The 22,426-nt window shown below is 35.0% G+C and overlaps 1 protein-coding gene across 1 annotated transcript in view; it reads right to left on the bottom strand.

The window, feature by feature from the left end:
* Positions 1-1,718: 1,718 nt before the first annotated feature.
* The window catches only part of LOC109048871 (scm-like with four MBT domains protein 2), a 35,459-nt gene continuing 14,751 nt past the window's right edge, over positions 1,719-22,426 (bottom strand). The window contains 17 exon segments of the mRNA XM_042743071.1: positions 1,719-3,175; positions 4,112-4,240; positions 4,355-4,606; positions 4,886-5,049; positions 5,210-5,383; positions 6,649-6,760; positions 7,169-7,308; positions 7,447-7,511; positions 7,720-7,762; positions 8,390-8,503; positions 8,638-8,764; positions 10,036-10,118; positions 10,553-10,700; positions 10,834-10,935; positions 11,035-11,132; positions 13,769-14,012; positions 16,368-16,456. Of these exon segments, the coding sequence (XP_042599005.1) occupies positions 3,035-3,175; positions 4,112-4,240; positions 4,355-4,606; positions 4,886-5,049; positions 5,210-5,383; positions 6,649-6,760; positions 7,169-7,308; positions 7,447-7,511; positions 7,720-7,762; positions 8,390-8,503; positions 8,638-8,764; positions 10,036-10,118; positions 10,553-10,700; positions 10,834-10,935; positions 11,035-11,132; positions 13,769-14,012; positions 16,368-16,456 (2,225 nt within the window). The 3' untranslated portion in view covers positions 1,719-3,034.

Genomic DNA, 22,426 nt, shown 5'->3' with positions numbered 1-22,426 from the left:
TCAATTAGCATTGCACTGCAATTGTGTGTTTATTGTCTTCCACGTTTCATCATTCAAAGCATCTCTATCTGCATGTTATGCAGCTGTAGTGATATCTGATGCATTTGTCCATATAAGGGATTTCCTGGGTCTCACTTGTGAAACAGACCTTAAAGTACATGAGTGTTAGGGTTAACCCTGCTCCATAATGCTCACATCATCTCATTTTGGGTAAAAACAGAAAAAATAATACTAAAGTACTTCGTAACGCAGTAACTTGAGAAGTTTTTCAGCAAACTACTTTTTTACTCTTACTCAAGTCATATTATTTTTCAGTCCTTTTACTTGTACTCAAGTAAATTATTCTTTAAGTAGCAATACTTTTACTTAAGTACAATTTCTTACTACTCTTTCCACCACTGACCTTCTACAGTCAGTGCTAAACACTATGTTTGAAGCTCCTTTTGTATAGTTTACCAAAACTGTTTGCGGTTGCTGCATTTGGCCCATGAAAGAACTGAGAAACAGAAGGTAACCACATGGGTTAAGGTACTTTGGTACCTAGTTGTTACTAGAGTTTGTACATAGTATGTACACTAAAAGTGGAACAGACGCTGTACTGGATGTATTATGTCAGATGTTTCTCCTAAAATTACGTAAGAAAAACAACAAATAGATACCGATGAGAAAATGTACGTATTTTATGAGAACAGTGTTGAACATCTGATTACAGACTTTTTGAAGGACTATTGAGATTTCTTTTGAAACTCTAGGAGACACACCCAAGTTGGAGACTTAACCAACAGTCTTAATTTGTTTCCCATTTAATGACAGTATCTATGAGAATCTATTGAGATATTAAACAGATCTCATTGGTGTGTTTGTTTTTAGGCATGCTGTCTTTGAAATGTTGCTCACTAAAATTAAAGTGGGCTCCTCAACCATGAGAAACATCTCGATTGTGGTCAGACACATCACTGGCTGAGCCACATGCAGCATACCTTTGAAATAATGTTGCTTGGCAACCATGAGAAATGGCAGTACTACAAATAGGTTCACAGTTAGACTCAATAGAAGACACTTAATATAATATATATATATATATATAGTTCTGTGCCCAATAAGAACCTGCTTTGTAAAATTAAAGAATTGTTCATGAAAAAACCCTCTAGTGGTTATGAAATATCACCATGTTTTAGCCTTGACCAAAACTGAGTGTGTGAGTGGGTTGTGCCTAATGTTTCCTGGAAATTATGTTCGTATTAGTGTGAATGAGTTCACATTTGTTTCAAATTCTTCGGAAAACAGATAAGGATAAACTATGCAAGCTGTTATTTTTAAAATTAAAGGAACATTTCGGGCTTAATACAAAATTTTTGAATGGTGTTGATTAACCAAAGAATATAGATTTAAAGTAATGCATTTGCAATTGAAAGCCTATAGGGCAAAACACTGTACTAAGATATGCATTAAAGTACACAGGTTCAGCAACAGTTATTAAACATTATACAAGAGACTAATATGATAAAATCACTTTTCATTCCTGCTTTAAATCCCCTTAGAGTGCCTTGCCCTGTAGACTTCCACTGAAAGCACACTCTATGCCATTTTTGTTTGTATTTACAAATTGAGCAGCGAGTCAAAATAATGGACAGCTTGTGCAGTTTATATTTTCGGGACTTTCAAACATGAACCATTTTTAATTATTGCAATGTTTTAAGCATTGGAAATTGAGAAAATGATGATTGAAAATATTTTATCCATCAATTTCGAATACATTCTACTTGGGATCAAGGTAAGTGTAGTACAACAGAGTGAAGTAAAAAATATATCACTATGAAACTCATTACAACAAAAAATATATAGAAAACATATCCAATTTTGCATAGATCAAAAATGACATTAACATACAATATAGATAGGCCATGACAAAAAGCAGCTCCTCAAAAATTTACCTGCCCTTGAATTTTAAAGAGAAACAAATGATGTGTTAGACAAACAAAAGGCATGTATTTTTGGGAAAACAAATGTGTGGAGTTATGTATGTGTGTATGCATGAACACCAACATTCATGCACACACACACACACACAACATAAGTTTAACACACAATAAGTTTACATCAAATATCAGTCCTGATATTAATAATATTCCCTAATTCATAATGCCCAGGTTGCCAAAAGTAGATTTTTTTCAGGTGTTAATTTGCCACTAACCTCCAAACAAACATAATAAAAATAGTTTAGAATAAAATAAATATTACAAATATAATTCACTTCTAAAGGTAATACTTTATATGTAATTTGCCATTATAAATATCATTTGGTCTTAAAAGACGGATAAAGTTTCAGATAGTTCTGCAGTGAACTCAGGGGTTGGAGGTTTTTCACAGTTTAGATGTGTCCTTATTCGCATTGGAGATTTTCAAAGCTGTCTTCATCCTAACGTTTAAACGTTCTTCTGGAACTCCAACCAAACCTAAACCTCCTCTAGATTGTTTGGTTAGTCTTCTTAAAAGATTCACCACACTGATGAAAAAGAAAAAACTACACTCTTAAAAAATAAAGATTCTTTATTGGCATCAATGCTTTAACATAAAAGGTTCTTTATAGTGGAAAAGAGTTTTTTTTTTTTTTTTTTAAACGTTCTTCACACTAAGAAAAAAATAGAAGAACTGATCTACTTTATGGCACCCTTTTGGAACCTTTATTTTCAAGAGTGTAAGGATGTTGAAGCTGGGATCAGAATGGTCAGACTGGTCTGTTTTGATGGCTTTAAAGAGGTTTTTGGTACTTTTCCAGCTGACCATCCAGTTAAATCCTGTAGACACCGGTTTGCCTGGGCTGGGAGTCCAGGTAGGTTTTCTTTAGCAGGGAAAGCAGAAATAATGTCATGTTCCACGACTAAATCTCATATTGAAGGCAAATGATGGGGGAAAAAATCCATTGGGTATGAGGCAACCTGAGGCTTCCTGATGGATGGAATGACTCTTTACATCCCCTGAGTACAATACATAGGTCTCTGTTGATTTACGTCCACTGAGGCAGAAAGTTAGCTTAGTTAGCGAACTGGGAGTAGAAGGCCACTTTGACTCGCTCGATCTGATGACAGAGTTTGATGGCAGGGCCGAGCTTTAGGTCCATACATTCCTGGACTGTAGGAAGTGTCAGCAGCAACAGGGCCTGTCCATCAATGTCTAAGGAGGAAAAAAGGTGTACAGGTTAGCATAAATATTAGATTTTTACTGGTTTTGCTTGTTCTTGTTTATTTCAGTCTTTCTTCTTAGGTGTGCATCTGTTTGCATTTTCATTTGAGTATTCTAAGCTGCAGTATAGAACATTAATAAAGTAAAAAGGGTCAATTATGATTTTAATAAAAGGCAATGCATTCTAGATGCAATCTGTCACAGATTTCATGCTGACTGCACACTGATATAGCCTGCAATATAAATATAAAAATAATGATAATATTTTATGACGAAAAAGATGAAAAATGTAAATTATGAAAATAAAATATATACAGAAATATATTTTATTTAGTGTAATATATAACAAAATTAAGAACACTTATTAAACATCATAAACTTTGACAATTTACTCACTGATTTTAATATTTCCTGCAATAATAATAATAATAATTGATTATTTCATTTATGGAAAATAATAAATAACATAAAAACAATCATCAATCTTTGACCATTTCAAATTATGAAAAATATAAAATATCTATTTTTAGTATAATTAATTAACTGAAGTCTGCATTATTAAAAAAAAAAATCAATCAGTCACAATCAGTCTTTGAGTATCAGAATTTTAGAAAATAATAAAATATAAAAAAAATCATCTTTGACCAACCACTGATTGGCCTTTTAATATATATCCTTCAATATTTTAATATCAATTATTAAAATAATAAAATAACATAAAAATAAAAATCATAATCTTTGACTATTTAAATTACAGAAATAAAATAAAAGACTAAACAAATGTTATTTAGCATATTTACAGAATTTTAAAATAAAATTTTAAATAATCAGTCTTTTCTAATCTTTCTTACTGCACTAAGAAATCTGATGATTTTCTTGATAACTTGATTAGAAAGGGCCAAATGATAGGTTAGTTAGTGTACTGTACCTGCTCTTGGAATATCTTTGCTAGAGAGGCACAATCTGTGGATGTGATGAAGTCGACCACATCAGAGACGCTCCATTCCAGAGGATTCCTCTCTAACACCAGACGATCTTCCTCTTCAAAACTCTCATTCTAAATATGCACACAAGCACAGTTCACTTTATCTAATACAATTCAACTCTAGGCATACATTAAAAATGACAGATATTACATTTGGGAAAGGATTCGCACAGAAGGATATTTGACCTTTGTGTGTGTGTTTTTGGCCGTCTGGTTCTGGCTGTAAGAAACGGAGCGTGTGGTTCTTCTGGGAGAGGATCTGTCTGAGGTCTCTGGCCCTGGATGGGTCGCCCTGCGCTGAAGAGCAGCACGGCGCGGTGGTCTTCCTCTCTTCGGAACGTCTTTGAAGGAGTTCTCCTCACGCGGTGAGCTTGAACTTACCTCACTGCCCCACTCCTCAAAATCTTCTTCCTCATCATCATAGTAATAATCGCTATCCTATAAAGACACAGGGACAGGGTTACACTGGATCTTTAGGTGCCAGTCAATCATCATTTTAATAGAAAATTGCATACTTGGGGGACTATGCTATTGACAAAATACTGTATTTGTATTAAGTACATTTTTCCACATAATATATTGTATTTTTATTTTTCATATACATTTTCATATGTATATGCACTTGCATTTGCTTACTTCCTAAGAGTAAGTTTCAGTAGTTGCAAGTGAACGTTTCTGAGTGTGTGTTTTTGTCTGGGTTCATGTGGTTTGGCAGACCTGAGGTGACTCTGTGGCTTGGTATCCTACAATGGAAGTGCGCCGTTTCTTCTGGACAAAGATGGCTTTGCGTTTCTTCCGCCGTCGTGCTGGTTTGGTCATGTCACCATCCTGAGCATTCTCCCCTAAACTTGGCCGACCAACTTTCCTCTTCTTGTAATATGCTACATCAGGCATAATGATTATTGACAGTTAGCAAGAGCTACACATGAGTCTCAGCGTATCTGTGTGTGTTTCTGGAGAAAATGATACCTTGCTCTTTTGAAACATGTCATTTTAATTCAAACATCACTTTTCATCACCATAAAGGAATAAATCACTCACTGTATTTGGTCTTGGTCTGACTGAAGCAGTTTTCAGGGCACTTGTCGGACACGATTGTTGGGCCGAAAAGATTCAGACAACACTGAAGTCTCTCGCATACTCGACGACAAAACTCCGACACTTGATCTGCTGTTCACAATACCCACATTTTACACATATATCTTCCCCCCTTATCAACAAAAAAAAAACATTATGAAACATTTTAGATATTCAGCTCACATACACATGACTATGCTAATCAGCAGTCTCAAAATCTCATTATGCAAATTAAAGAAAGCTTAGTTCATTATAAGTGCACTTTAATTTTATATGTTTGCTAAATTATCAGTAATATTTTTGCTTTTAGACACACACACACACACACACACACACACATACAGGTTAAAAGAAATGATTAGCTTAAGTAATCAGACAAAAGTATGGAAGCTTGTTAACGCCATGGAATAAAAAAAAAGTAATTGTCTCACAATTCTGACTTTCTTTCTCACAATTGCAAGTGTACATCTAACAATTCTGACTTTTCTTCCTTTCACAATTGAAAGTTATAAACTTGTAATTGTGAGTAAACACCTCGCAACTGTGAGCTTTTTCTCTGTATTTTAAGTTTGTATTTTGCGATTTCGACTTATGAACTAATAAATGAGCATTTATATCTCGCAATTCTGAGAAAAAGTTAGAACTGCAAGAAAACTCAGAATTGTGAGATCAAATGTCAGAATTCTGAGTTTATATTTCACAATTCAGACTTTTTCTCAGAATTGTAAGATATAAAGCAATTTCAAGATATAACTCACGATTGGAAGAAAAAAGTCATAATAAATAAAATAAAAAGGATAAAAGGTTGCAATAACATTTTTACCATGGCAGAAAGAGGATTCCATACAAAAGAACATTTTTTGAAGTAAAATTGTGATTATTTCTCTCTTTTCAACTATTATATAGAACTGTAATATACTACTATAGAACTGTAATTAATTGTTAATTATAGTGAAGAACAATTTGGATTAAAAATAGTTAAAAAAAATTGTTCCCAATGTTATTTATAAAAGTAAATAATTAATATAATAATTATTGTTATTATATTGTTCCAACCACACAATTTTACCCCTAAACAAAGTCATATGTTAGAGTTGAGTGAATTCAACTAAATCAACAACAACATTTTTTTTCAGAAATTGGCATAATGACGTCATAGGAAGTAAGCCAAGTCTGACAAATCCTCCAATTGACATCGCTGTTTAACAAAAAACAAATTATAATGTTTTTAATTATACAAATACAAAACCTATTCTTTTATAGATAGGTATAGTCTGTGTACATTTTAATCAGATTTATATAAAAAGAATCAATATCTCTGGTATATTCTCATTTAGATGACTAAGTAAACATGAATGTGTGTGTGTGTGTGTGTGTGTGTGTGTGTGTGTGTGTGTGTTCATACTTGGCTTTCAGGGTTTCCTCCTGACAGTTCCACTGTGGGTCTTCCACCATCTGTAGTTCTCTGAGCACACGGCCAGGTTTATACGCTGAGTTTATTAACATTGTCAGAATCTGTGAGAAAATAACATCACTATGAATACATCATGATATTCATTTAATGAATCGTGTTACATAAATATATACAAAAAAATTTAAACACACCTACATTTAAACACATGTGCATATGCACTACAGCTAGTGGGCAAATATCTAAACTCCATCTAAAACTATTTTACTAGTGCTTCTATAATAATTGTGGATGCATAACTTTTAGTACCTCATTTAAATGTAGAATTGTAATTAGATTATAATACCCTATTTAAACTAGTGAAGCAAATATTTGATTTGAAATGGGGGGGGGGACTCGCAGATTTAGCATCTACAATTTCATTTATGCTGTACATTCACGTACATTTTTACAAATCTAAAATTCTTTATTATTGGCAACAAGTCAACTACCAATATAAGCAAGGATTGTACCTCTTTGAGGACTACAGCACACTTGCCGGGCCCCACAGCCTTTGGTAACTCAGCAATTCGGCCTTTGTTGAGATACGGACCAGAGAAACAGCGATGATTGATGAAGAGCTGAGAACAACAGTACTTTCCATTCACCAAACCTAGACAACACATACATGCAATAGCAATAATTAGCATAAAATCCAGTTCTGAAGACAATGGTTGACATGAATTGGCGTTACTGTAAATGCAAAGCTCTGATGAAATTATTGGTAGACTATGTAGTAAATATGTAAAACCTGTATCCATGGCGATGGATGAGCACAGGTTAAGAGGGGCATCAGGAGGCTGTGAGGGGACCAACCTAAAATAATCAATCAATCAATCAATCAATCAATCCAAATCAAGCTATTACCATCCCATTCAAAACTACAGTAAAATTACAGCATCAACATATATTTTGGACAACAGAAACAGAAGAAAACAAGAAGTAGATGAGTCACAAGCATGACACATTTAGACACAAACACAAAGACTCATGGTTAAAAATGTCCATGAGCACATCTACTCACTGTTTCTCAGGCTGAACAACAGCAATCTTCTTCTGAGGCAGACCTGAAACATACCATACAAAAACATGACTCACTGGGGAAAATAGGGACATTTCTACGATTTTTCTCTGTTCTCTGAAAATGCCATAAAATGGTAAAAAAAAAAAAAAAAAATCTTGTTCGCTTTCAAAGAGCAGAGTAAGGTATGCTGTATATGTATAAGTGAGAGGTGACATGCAACAGGTCTTATTAAAGTTGTCTTAGTTTACAGTATATTGTCATCCTGTTGCACTGATCTCACTGGTAAAATTTCCTTTTTCACATAGCCGTATATATTTTCAAATCAAATATTCTAACATGAAATGTGAGTGTTCTTCAAAACGTTTCACCAGAGAAATTTTCCAGTCTTACTATACAAGAATTCTTATAAATTATAAGTTATTTACAAATAGCAATGCATAAACAATTAAACATTTTACAGCATGAATACAGTCATAGAAAAGTCTGCACAAACAGTGTATATGAAGGAATCGTCAGTATTTTCGAAGTACACATCTCATTGTGTTTTGTTTTAGGGTTGTGTGGCTAAAAAAGCCAAATTTGTTGCAGCATATGTTCCTTTTTATTAAGTAAATGTCAGGCTGAAAGCATATGTTGTGGTCACAGACATAAAAGAATCAATAAGACTCACAGACTGTCTTTTGTAAATGTGTTAGTGGATAGCCGTTAGCTTCACACCAGCCCACAGGGAAGATATTCATACTCTCAACATCCACTATACAATCTGGTAATGGCTTGGTCAGACCTCAAGGCAAAGACAGACAGCAGAGGTGAAAACTATGTCAACCATATGTCAGTATGTCATATTTTTTGCTATTTACTTCAAGATCATAGCTTCGGAAGATTTTTACATAACATACATGCTGTGTTCATTCCTACCTTCCAGTCTGAGCCAGAGAAGCCGACCTTTGACCTGAGTGATACGAGCGACACAGAGTTCGGAAGGCTGGAGTGGATTCACGGCTTCAAGCCACATATCCTTACAGAAGCCCCTGCTCTGAGACGCCTGATCACACACAATTCAAAAAAATAGGTCAGAGGTAAAGCACCATGTGTCCAATTACATGAAACAATGCATATCACAATAAATGCAAACGAACAGGATAATGATGCAGACACATAGTCAAGGAAAATTGCTTTTTAACAGCAAACGTTTTAATGAATCCACCAAAATAATGGCGAACAGATTAATAGAACTTATGACCATTAACATCCAGTAACTGGCACAAAATAAACTATGAACAAGCCTGCAGTCGTAGCTTTTATCTCAAATCCCAAAATAATTAGTGGAATTTGATGGGCTTTAAAATTCCAGTGCTGGATGCTGATTGGTCAGTGCTCCAGCTGTGAGTGCCTAGTAACATTTATGATGCAAAACATTATTTAACATCATTAATTAACCTTAGTTTACATGTCAGAGACTATAGGGGGTCTGAGACTAAATATGTTGATTTTACAAAATAAGATATATATCTTTAATGCAACACTTTTTTATGTAAAATATCTTATTCAGGACACTGTTGAATGAAAAATAACATGCATTTTGTATGAAAACAATAATTATTCTAAAATAATATAAAAAAAAAAAAAAAAAAAAAAAAAATTATTTTAGTTTTTCAAAATAAGAGGGATCATACAAAATGCATGTTATCTTTCATATATATATATATATATATACATATATATATATATATATATATATATATATATATTATATATATCAAAATATACATATATAATGCTACTTTGTGACAATATTTATGCTCATTATAATTACAAATTTTAAATAATTACAAATATTTCTCTTAAGATTTATGTAATATAAGGTAATATAAGGAAGACGAAAAACACACTGTCAACTTAATACAAAGTAAATATATTCTTAAATAATATTTTAATAATAAAAAGGTAGATATTGTCATTACACAATTTTTTATTGATGTATTTATTCATATATTATACTGTTTAAACAAAAAATAAATAAATAAATAAAATTAGCATGTGTATGCCTTGGCAGGAAATCATCATATTTTATAGCCCCGACTATGTTGTTCATATAGTCAACTTTGAACTTTATGAGGAATGGGAAAGGGGTATTTCTCACAAAACCAAAATAATCTTTTAGCACCTTGTGTGTGTCAGTGTGATCAACATTGCAGAGGGGAAACCCAATACTTGCCACATTGTCATCAGACTTTATCTAATTAAGAAGAAATACCCAAAGTCTCGTTCAGGTATCACCAAAACATTTGAAACATTTGAGAGAAAGTGCCTTACGTTTGGGAAACACACGTCTGGAGCGGCTTCAGTGCCAGTGTGTTTGAGATAGTCCGCCCAATCGAAGTCCTGTGACTCAAAACCTGACAGAAAATTGGACATCGAGAAAAACCAAATGATATAGAGATGATAAGAGAGGCAGAGCGAGTGAGAGAAACAGAGAGACACATTATGAGCAAATATAGTTTGATTGTACTATATATATTTATATGTACTGTATCTTTCATCCTTAATTATATTTGATAATTGAATGATCAGTTATTATTAATCTTATATATAAATATTAAATTATACAACAATAATATATATACTTTATTTGTATTTCTGGCTGGTATTCATGTTTTTACTAAATTCATTCTCTGATGCAGCAGTGCAAATGGTTTGGCAATACAAATGTATATCACACTGAACTGAAAAGAAAAAAGAGATAAGAGGCAAACAGCACTGATAAAGACTCGTATTAAGTTAAAAAATGAATTTAATAGAGCAAAAATCCCATTAGCACTGTCACACCTACCTTGTGGCCTCTCCAGTCCAACACCATTCTTCAGACACCACTGCACTGGCAGGATGCCCGGTGAATCCGCGTGACACACCACGCAAGTGGGCGTGGCTTCAGCTGTGAGGTCATCAACTGTGATCTGAAAGTAGTATTCATTATAGACCTGCAGAACAGAGAGACATGATGTGTGAGAGAGAGAGACTGATGTCAGGGTAGGTGGCTAGTAATTATAACCTCTAGGATAACCCTTCATCTAATGTGTGTGTGTGTGTGTGAGAGAGAGAGAAAAAGCGTACTTTAGTTACAGACACGGGGCAGATGTGGAAGGGTTCTTTGGGTGACACCATTTCAAGCTTCATTCCTGGCCTGAAGGAGTGTGTGTGTAGGTCAGCATGATCCTGGACACACACACATACAGATATCAGTTGTGAAATTTATCAAGAGCTTTGTGTAAAACAATGCCCCATTGCTCCAACTTTCCCAAAACCCACACATACCTTGAAGACCTCCAGTGGAAGGGGACTTTTCAAGGCTTTGGCTGTGGCTTCATCTAAAGCTTCAGTCCATTCTGAGCTGCTCCTCAAATCACACCGATCTAAAAGAGAAAGAGAGAAACACAAGCTCATCCATCCACATATTTATTCAGCTGACAATATTTCATCCCTCCACCTATCCCTCCATCCATCCATTCATCATCCATCCACATATTTACAGTATTCATTCAACCATCCTCCACCTACCCATCTATCCATCTCTCCATTCATTAAGTATTTATTTACCAACTATTTATCAGTCCATCCATTTTTTCATCCATCCATCTGTCCAAATATTTATTCAACCAAATATTCATCCATCTGTGCATCCATTTAAGAATTTATTCAACCAACTGCCATCCAGTTATCCATCCATTTATATTGTCATCAATTTTATTTCATCCATCCATCCGTCCATCCATCCATCCATCCAGTTATTCATCCAATCAACCAAGTATTTATTCAACTATTTATTAAACCACTATCTATCTATCTATCTATCTATCTATCTATCTATCTATCTATCTATCTATCTATCTATCTATCTATCTATCTATCTATCTATCTATCTATCTATCTATCTATCTATCTATCTATAAGGTTTTATCATTCTATCTATTATTCTGTCTATTGCTCTGTTTATCCATCCATCCATCCATCCATCCATCATTCTGTATTTCTATCCATACAGCCATCCAACCGCCAATCATTCTGTACTTCCTTCCATCCATCCATCCATCATTCTGTACTTCTATCCATACATCCCTCCTTCCACCAATCATTCTGTGCTTCCTTCCATCCATCCATCCATAAATCATTATGTACTTCCATCCATCCATCTAGCATTCTGTACTTCTATCCATCTATCCATCCATCCATCATTTTGTACTTCTATCCTTACATCCATCCTTCCACCAATCATTTTGTACTTCTATCCATCCATCCATCCACCCACCCACCAATCATTCTGTGCTTCCTTCCATCCATCCATCCATCCATAAATCATGTACTTCCATCAATCCATCTAGCATTCTGTACTTCTATCCATCTATCCATCCATCATCCATCATTCTGTACTTCTAAACCATACATCCATCCTTCCACCAATCATTCGGTACTTCTATCCATCCATCCATCCATCCATCTATCCATCCATCCATCCATCATCCATCATTCTGTACTTCTATCCATACATCCATCCTTCCACCAATCATTCTGTACTTCCATCTATCCATCCATCCATCCATCCATCATCCATCATTTTGTACTTCTATCCATACATCCATCCTTCCACAAATCATTCTGTACTTCCATCCATCCATCCATCATTCTGTACTTCTATCCATCTATCCATCCATCATTCTGTACTTCTATCCATACATCCATCCTTCCACAAATCATTCTGTACTTCTATCCATCCATCCATCCATCCATCCATCCATCCATCCATCCAGCACTCCATCCATCCATCCATAAATCATTCTGTACTTCCATTCATCCATCCATCCATCCATCCATAAATCATTCGGTACTTTCCATCCATCCATCCATCCATCCAGCATTCTGTACTTCCATCCATCCATCCATCCATAATTCTGTATTTCCATGCATCCATAAATCATTCTTTACTTTCATCAATCCATCTAGCATTCTGTAGTTCCATCCATCCATCCATCCATCCATCCATCCATAAATCATTCTGTACATCCATCCATCCAACCATATCCAGCCAGCTCATCCATCCATCCATCCATCCATCCATCCATCCATCCATCCATCCATCCATCCATCCATAAATCATTTTGTACAGCCATTCATCCATCATTCTGTACTTCCATCCATCCATCCGTTATTCTATGTCATCAAAATAGTTTTGCTACTGAAAAGCTGTAAAGCTACATGATTTATTATAAATAATAAATAAAAATAAAAAGTGATTGTAACACCTTGCTTCTGAGAAATGTAGTTAAACTAATTGCTTTGCTATTTGTGGCATCGTCTCTACCTCTCAACAGTGTTAAGAGCCACAGCAGATGCAGGTGATCACACTCACTCGATCACTCACTCTTCTCAAAATAACTGCTTAGAAACAGTCATCAATACAAATTCTAAAGCAATGCTTTTGAACTTGTAACAGCCTGAAAAATGTCTTGAGATAAACATATGTTAACCATATAATGAGTTGAATAACTGGTCTCTGCCTGCCCATTGAATAAAAATGAATGCACACCTCAGATGTAAACTCATCATTGCATTACCACTGTGGGTGTGCATTAATTTTCAAATATGTAATTGTTGTCATCAGTTATTCCTTACACATACCATAAGCATATCTGACAGAAAGGCAAGACAATGAGAGAACTTGTCTGAACAAGTTATTTTGAATTTATTTGCAAGGTTTCCTCTAAGGAAATGTGAATTTAGATCCATGATAATTAGAGTGTGGAAGTCAGACAGGCTGCACTTAGAGCTTGGCAATTGTGCAATGGAACAATTTGCATATGGGAGGGGAAGCCTCAAAAAAAAAAAATGTAAAAGCATGGCTATGAACTGCACTGCTTTAATTCAAAGTTTTGAATGAAAAAAAAGTAGAGGACATAGTTAATCTAACATTTAATTTAATTTAATTAAAACTGATTATATTTTAGAGTCTAGTTTAGTCACTTTAGACCAATCAAATACAGCTTCATACTCTCACCTGTGGGTGGTTTGATTGATAGATAATTCTCTTTGGCCCAACCCAGGGGGCGGAGCCTGGTGTCAAGGTAGAACATCCACATGTCGTAGGCGGGGTCATTTAATCCAACATAGCTGAGGCATAAACGTCCACCAATGTTACTCTGGACTCGTGCTGCCCAGTACACGCTGGGTTCAAATGCATCACGCACCTCCAAAATACAGCCTACCACAATCAGATCCACTGTGTTTTTACCTCTTAATGGCTAAGATGAGAGAAAGAGAGAGACAAAGAAATAATATTATTCAAGTTAATCATATAACAAGAATTAGGAACTTAACTCTATGCTGCCTTTGAACCCTCCTGAGAAACTTCTACTTAAGAGTCTGGAAAAAATAATGATGTGATATGCATAATTTTAGGTTGAAAAGATACAGTAAATTAAAAGGTATTGTTTTATTAAGCTATTGCTGCACGTTTCTTTGTGAAATTGAAGTACAGCAAAACTAAACTGAAATTTTAAAACAAACCCCAAATCAAACAAGTAAGTTACACAAATAAAAGAAATCTCTTAATATGAACAAACCAAGGCTTTGTCTGTGCTCTTACCATTTAAAATTAGAGGCACCCACTGGATTTTAATCATGATCCAAACAAAGATGCAGAATACATGCAGCATGAATAGTTTTTAATCTAAATTTGACTGTATAAATTCGAAATTTGAAGCAAAAACAAAATGGTCTGGCTTTAGTTTTCTGAAACTATACTACATAAAACATATCTGAACGAAACAGCAGGCGAGCTTAATTAGACTCAGATTCACTCTCTGACAGCAGGTGGCGCTTATGAACAGCAGTGATACAGTGTTTCCTTGGTTACCACTGTAAACAAACAGCTTATGAACAGCAGTGATACAGTGTTTCCTTGGTTACCGCTGTAAACAAACAGCTTATGAACAGCAGTGATACAGTGTTTCCTTGGTTACCGCTTAAAAAAAAACATCCCAACGCCCAAAAACAGCAGTGATACAGTGTTTCCCCTTGGTTACCGGTGTAAACAAGCAGCGCAGCGCTTATAAACAGCAGTGATACAGTGTTTTCCTTGGTTACCGCTGTAAAATGCAAAGCAGCGCAGCGGCTATAAACAGCAGTGATACAGTGTTTCCTTGGTTACCGCTGTAAACAAAGCAGCGCAGCGCTTTATAAACAGCAGTGATACAGTGTTTCCTTGGTTACCGGTGTAAACAAAGCAGCGCAGCGCTTATAAACAGCAGTGATACAGTGTTTCCTTGGCTACCACTGTAAACAAAGCAGCGCAGCGCTTATAAACAGCAGTGATACAGTGTTTCCTTGGTTACCGCTGTAAAAAAGACAAAGGCAGCGCAGCGCTTATAAACAGCAGTGATACAGTGTTTCCTTGGTTACTGCTGGGTTACTGCTGTAAACAAAGCAGCGCAGCGCTTATAAACAGCAGTGATACAGTGTTTCCTTGGTTACTGCTGGGTTACCGCTGTAAACAAAGCAGCGCAGCGCTTATAAACAGCAGTGATACAGTGTTTCCTTGGTTACCGCTGGGTTACCGCTGTAAACAAAGCAGCGCTTATAAACAGCAGTGATACAGTGTTTCCTTGGTTAACGCTGGGTTACCGCTGTAAAAAAAGCAGCGCAGCGCTTATAAACAGCAGTGATACAGTGTTTCCTTGGTTACCGCTGTAAACAAAGCAGCGCAGCGCTTATAAACAGCAGTGATACAGTGTTTCCTTGGTTACTGCTGTAAACAAAGCAGCGCAGCGCTTATAAACAGCAGTGATACAGTGTTTCCTTGGTTACTGCTATAAACAAAGCAGCGCAGCGCTTATAAACAGCAGTGATACAGTGTTTCCTTGGCTACCGCTGTAAACAAAGCAGCGCAGCGCTTATAAACAGCAGTGATACAGTGTTTCCTTGGTTACCGCTGTAAAAAAAGCAGCGCTGCGCTTATAAACACTACTTTAAAATACATTGTTCAGAGGCAAGATGAAAAGAAAATACCACATAAACTTTTCTAAAAACAGTCAGTTCCCCTCAGAGATACATTCATATAAACTCTTACTCCAATTGTATCGCAATTTATTTGGCATCTCAACCGATTTGAATCAACACATATTTGAATCGATTTTCGACCGGATCGCAGTTAATCATTACATCCCTACTTGCAATCACAGACAATCATGGGAAATCATTGTCTGTGTTGAGCAAGCCCGTCACATAATGATTTACACATCTATTACAGTCTTGTTTTAATTCATGTCAAATTAAATATGGTGTCTGCACTGATTAATGCCAATTTGAAATTTCTTTTGGCCATGATTCAGTGGTTCTCAATAATTATGTAGCTAATAAACAGAATTATTGTGTTTGGTGCAAATTTATCTGTCACTTGTTAATATGGCTAATACTACAGTAATAATAATATTTGGCCCAGTGTTTGTTCCATGTGTAGGGCTGGTAATATATATGGTGTTTGGCACTTCTGCAATAGATGCTGTAGGTACAAATTTGTTTATTGTTAATGTTAAAAACAGTTACTTTTGTACAGTAAATATATAAGTGTAGACATAAACAGAAAATGTCATTCTCACCCCTTCAAGCAGGTTTGCCGGTGCTGTCCGTGAACCTGTGAGCTCTTTGATGAGAAACTCAGTCCAGTCGCTATTCTTCTCTTTAATAGCTGAAATAGATGAAGAAAGAGTGAGTGTAGAGATTTGCGCGATAGAAATTCAAATTCACATACAATTCCACACTTTTGTGCCTGGAATTATGTTGCTATTTGATAGTATCTACCATGTGTGTGACTGACAGGATGAGTGTGTGTGTGTGTGTGTGTGTGTGTGTGTGTGTGTGTGTGTGTGTGTGTGTGTTTGTTTGTTTGTTTGTGTGTGTGTGTGTGTGTGTGGGTGTGTTTGTGGTTTTTACAGTAATAACCCCTATTAATATTACAACTAAAATAACTCTTCATTTTCTGGCTTTATTTTCTCTTTTGTAGCCCACTGTACATGGATCAATATCCCATTTTTGGCGTTTGCATCAAATAAAATGAACAAAAGTTATTTATATGCACAAAAAGCTGTAGTGTCTACTTTAATGATTTACATAACTTATTTAAAAATGAAACAACACACTAACATATATCTAAACAGATATATTTACATAACATATAATATATATAAAAATGAAATAACGTACAACATATTTATTAAAAGACTGAGAATAAGTGGTCATACTAAATTTTATAATATTTTCAAAAATTTTAAACTTTTTGCTGACAAATGGGTAAAACATAGTGGTTTAAAGGATAGTGCCAAAGATTAGCAAGTTAATCACAATTAATTAATATTTTAGGGGCTGTGATCCTTAAATGTAGTCTTTTAATGTCATCCAATTATTCTTGTTCTACATATGCCTGATAGAATTTTTGTTTGGCATACAAACCACACTGTTTTATTATTATTATTATTCTGTAAGTCATAGTAAAAATTTATTCCTTTTTCCCCAGATAAAAATTAAACAGGATGCATTCTAATTTAAAATAAATACATTTAATGAAGCTAAACTTTTATTGTTTTGATGCTTGAAAACATGCTTGTTTCAAACAGTACACACTCTAACGTTCACAGATTTACGAATATGCCATTTAATAGACTTCCTCTCTCAAACATATTTCTACTACCTGCCCCAATGCGTCAGCCACATTAAATATTCATATATGCATTACAAATGTATATAACAAGAAGTCAGTTCCTGCATTTTAATGTCTAAACAGGCCCAAACATCATGGTTTTTGTACAATTGTACACAGTACCTCCTTAGAGTAAAGTGCTACTCAGTTATGTGTTACAGAAGAACAACAACACATTAATCATGACGAGTTGTGCACTAGCATCAGCAGAATTCACACTGCTGAACTTCCTATAGGAGGCCGGCCTGGTTGTTGACTATTAGCTTGACTCTGAGAGCCAAATACTGTCTCTGCCCTGCTACGTAATGATTGCTTCACTCAATAACACATGATACCACTCACATGGGTGTGATCTCTGCCCTGACGGAGGATTTGAGTAAACAAAGAGTGAGAGAGAGACAGAGAGAAAGAAAGAGAGACAGGAGTAGAAACAGTTGGATTTTATTGTATGTAAAGGCTCAAAGTAAATTCAATACTAACTTTTTGAAATACACAAGAATCAGCCAAAAAGACACAATGATATTATGATGAGAGAATATTTTGGCATACTACGCCGACTGCCATCCTAAAACAAAATTTGATATATTTATATTTAATTTTAAAACATAGAATTATTTAAGGCCAATAATCAGCTACGCTGATTTGGAGAGACACAGAGGAATTGTTGAATAAAATCATTATTTTTGTTTTCTTCGTGTACAAAAATTATTCTTGTCACTTCATAACATTACGGTTGAATCACTGATGGCAGATGGACTATTCTGACGATGCTTTTCATACTTTCCTGGACCTTAACACTGTTATTTATTTGGCAGTCTATGGGACAGTCTCAAGCCTCCCGGTTTTCATCCAAAATATCTTAAATTGTGTTCCAAAGATAAATTAAGCTTTTACGGGTTTGGAACGACATGGGGGTAAGTGAATAATGACAAAATTTTCATTTTAGGGAGGAGTAACCCTTTAAAGCTAGACACCTTTTACCAGAAAAGCAACATTGCATATGATTTACAGAGAATGTATTGCGATACGATTATTATAATTCGTTTATTACATAAACAAATATTTCAGCTTATTGCATTGGTTGAAGTGGTGTCTGCAACACATTTTACTTACGTAATGCATTATTTTATTTTTTTTGAGTTAAATTTACTGGGTTTTGTAAAGTCTTTTCAGAGTCTGATCAAGTTAGTATTAGTTATTACATTATAATTAAAGGGACTCAGATTTATGGTTCTATTGGAGCAAACAAACAGCGAGTAAACTTGATTTGTTTTGCGGTGTATCTGCTCTGTCATTGTGTTGTCTGTATTTCCCCTTGATGCTTTACAGACTGGAATAGAGCAAGTATTTTTACAGATACACTTTAAATTTGTCATCACGCTTTTTTTAATAACAGAAGCTCAGTCGTCAGAGACTGTAGTTTTCTGGCCTTTTCCATTTAAACAGGATGCATCTTCCTGTCTTTATTATTTTCTCTTTTAACTAGTTGCCTACTAACTACTAATAACAGCCACTATAACAACTGTGTTTACTTTTTAAAATATATATCTTGTAATAAATATATTATATTAACGTTTAAAATGTTGCTTTTGAAATTTAGTATAGCGTTTGAGTTTATACTAAGATTTCTGTCTTTATTACATTGGCAAATATAACCACATTTTGAGACATTAATCAGATTAATTGAAGCTCCAGAGCTTCTTTTTGTTTTCAGGAGAAACAGCTGACATTTGCTCAATTTAATATCATTGCTTTGTAGAAACAAGATCTCATTTGTTATTTTTCTTTCTTATGGGAATGTGCCTATGTAGATGTAAATAGTGTAAAGTGGCACTTTTTCTTTTGTTTCTTTTGGCTGCACAAACTTGTTCAGATCAAATAAAGAAATGCGTAATTTACAATAACTCAAAGAGACACATGAGCCGCTTTGCATTTCCTCTTTTCTGCACTAGGGAGTCTCTATGCAAATATTCATTTTGCAAAAGCAGATTTGCATATCTTCCAACAACTCTTCTGTAAACAGCGGGACCAGATTTAAAGAGTTTCCCTCACTCGTGTAATCAAAGCAATTATTCGAGAGAGGAAGGGGAACAAAAGGGAGAGCAGCGTCATGATACAGACTCACTAGTACAGTAGAAACAACCTGTCCTGTGTCTCTGAAGAGGATAATACGATTTCCTGTTTGCCTGCCAACCGCTAGTACATCCAGGATAGTATTTTTAACAGTCATTGCTTAATCAGGTTAACTCAAGGATATTTGACTGGTTTGTGGTTTTTAGGATATTATTATTGCTGCCAAAAAATACTGCATTTAGACTATTGATATTTAGGGTTTAATAATGTATATAATATCTAAACTTTCATTTTTGAATACAAACATAACAATGAGACATGCAGTCATTCTGAAAGTGAAAAAGTGAAAGTGAAAGTGACGTGACATACAGCCAAGTATGGTGACCCATACTCGGAATTCGTGCTCTGCGTTTAACCCATCCAAAGTGCACACACACAGCTATTGGCCGAAATGTTGTGGTTTACAGGACCAACACTAATGTAATTCAGCTCAAATAGCTATGATGAGAAAAAGCTGAGTTTGACTGTATGTGTGAATGAGTGCTTGTGGCAGAATGCCGCTGTGTCTCAGTGTGTAATCTTTGCAGCACAAGTGTGTACGCTAATCACTTAAGTAGCGCTAGAACGGGAGTGTGCGGCCGTTGTCATGCCAACAACCCCCCAGCGTCTAAGCACTCTACTCAGGCCGTGTGTTCCACACTCTTCAGTGAAACGGGATCATTTCAGCACATTAGCTCATGACAATGAAATTCAACACATATTTATGCGATTAACCTTAAGCTTTGTGTGCTTGAGTGTGTGTGTGTGCTTAGTAGCTTCTTTCAGGCTTATTGGCTATTAAACGTAATGAATGAATTGATTCAATTCATACAGAAAACAGGTATTATTCATATCATACCATTTGCATTAAATACAGATTAAAGGCCCGTTCACACCAAGAACAATAATTGTAAAGACAGTTTTACAAATTGATCTAAATTTAAAAGATGAGCAGAGTCCACACCACTTTCAGAACAGTTTTTCGAACTGATGAATGCTAAAAACATTAACAACCAATCAGAATCCATCCTGCTTTGAAGCAGCAGATGAAAGAACTGCAGCACACACTTATAATAAACAGCTATCATCTGTTGGTGTGGATGCTAATATAGTTGTTGTTGTAGTTATAGTTTATAGTAATCGTTCTTGATGTGAACGGGCCTTAATTTCTATTGATACATGCTGCCACAGAAAACAAAAAACAGAAAACAAAAAATCACCTAAAAAACCATTCAAAAAAAAACACGCAAAATCAACCCTTTTGGCCATTGCACAACTGAAAATATTTATATTGCCTTACATGATGCCCAAACGGGCACGTGCCCAACTGTGCATATGGTTAATCTGGCCCACTGCTGTAAGGCTATGGCAGTGTTTGGTTTTCAAACTGCTCCTTAGTTTATGCCAAATAGGGATCTTGTTCAAAATAAGTTGTATTTTTAAAAGTTCTGTTGCACCAATGGAAATGAAGAATTGTACTCATAAAATCAAAAATTTAAATAAATGACAATTTGATCAAATAAAACCTTAAAACCTCACTTAATTATCATTTACTCACCCTCAAGATTTCCCAAACCTGTATGAAGTTTTCTCAGCTATTGAACACAAAAGAAGATATTTTGAAGAATGTTGGTAACTGATCAGTTGATGGTAAGCATTGACTTCAACAGTATGGCGGGGAAAAAAATGGTTTTCAGTTACCAACATTCTTCAAAATATCTTCTTCTGTGTTCAACAGATAAAGAACAGGTTGGGAATAGTTTGAGGGTGAGTAAATCATGACAGATAAGTAGTATTTTTGTTGTTAAAAGTTATTTTTATTTAGTAGTGCCCATCATGTCTTAGTCTAAATGAACCAAGAAGTGAGAAGCAAGTGAGCACTTACTTAAGAAAATAGTTTAATTTACACAAATGATCTTTTTCAAAACCTTACATATGCCCGGTTCTTGGTATCATGTGGCGTCTCCTTGAGAATCAATGACTGCTTGCAGCCTTTTGTAACTGTTGTGTACGAGTCCCTCAATTGTCCTGAGTGCCAACGCTGAATCTCAAAATCATAAAGTCACTGTGGGGAAGAAATGAAATGTGCAGAGCATGCTGGGAAAGCAACGAACTTATTGGACCTGGAGGCTTTTTGTCAAGAACAGTGGGCAGCTTCACTACTCGGGAGAAACCGAGGACCCATACACAACTACCACAAAAGACTATAAACAGAAAAAGAGAAAAAATGGTATTTGAACATTTAAACAGAACAAGCAACAAAAACTTTTTTTTTTTTTTTATTGCGGAACATAATTTATGAATTTTAGAGATTCTTCTTATCATTAAATTTAGAAATATCTTACCAATTTTGCAGTTTACATTTATGAGTTTAGGGATCAAATCTTTATTCATGTTAAATTGCCTAAATTGTATTATTTTAAATATAGTATATTTGACATTTTTTATATTTACTTTTTAATTTAGTTATATATTTTTTGTCTTATTTAATTTAATTTATTTGTATTATTTGTTTTGTATCCTTATCTGGCATTTTTTGTTAGAGGTAATAATATATAAATAATTATCTGTTTTTATCAGTATGCACAATATTTTACATTTCACAGTTGTTTTTGCACCGGAAACTGAAAGTAGGAGTAAAATGGGTTTCACAGAGCATGATATACGTGCAAACATGTGCGTGCACCAAGTGAAGCATGCCAGGCTAAGTAGCTTTACATATGACCTCCGGAGTTGCCCTAACTTTGTATGTCTCAGCTACACAAATGCATGCAAATACACAAGCTCACCCGGAAACCACCATAAAGTTCACACCTCTCACACACTCTCATTCATACTCACATAATCTAA

Source organism: Cyprinus carpio, chromosome A4 (assembly GCF_018340385.1).
Source record: "Cyprinus carpio isolate SPL01 chromosome A4, ASM1834038v1, whole genome shotgun sequence".
NCBI classification, from domain to species: domain Eukaryota; kingdom Metazoa; phylum Chordata; class Actinopteri; order Cypriniformes; family Cyprinidae; genus Cyprinus; species Cyprinus carpio.
The sequence above is the reverse complement of the archived record's forward strand: the minus strand, read 5'-3'. Positions and strand labels throughout refer to the sequence as shown.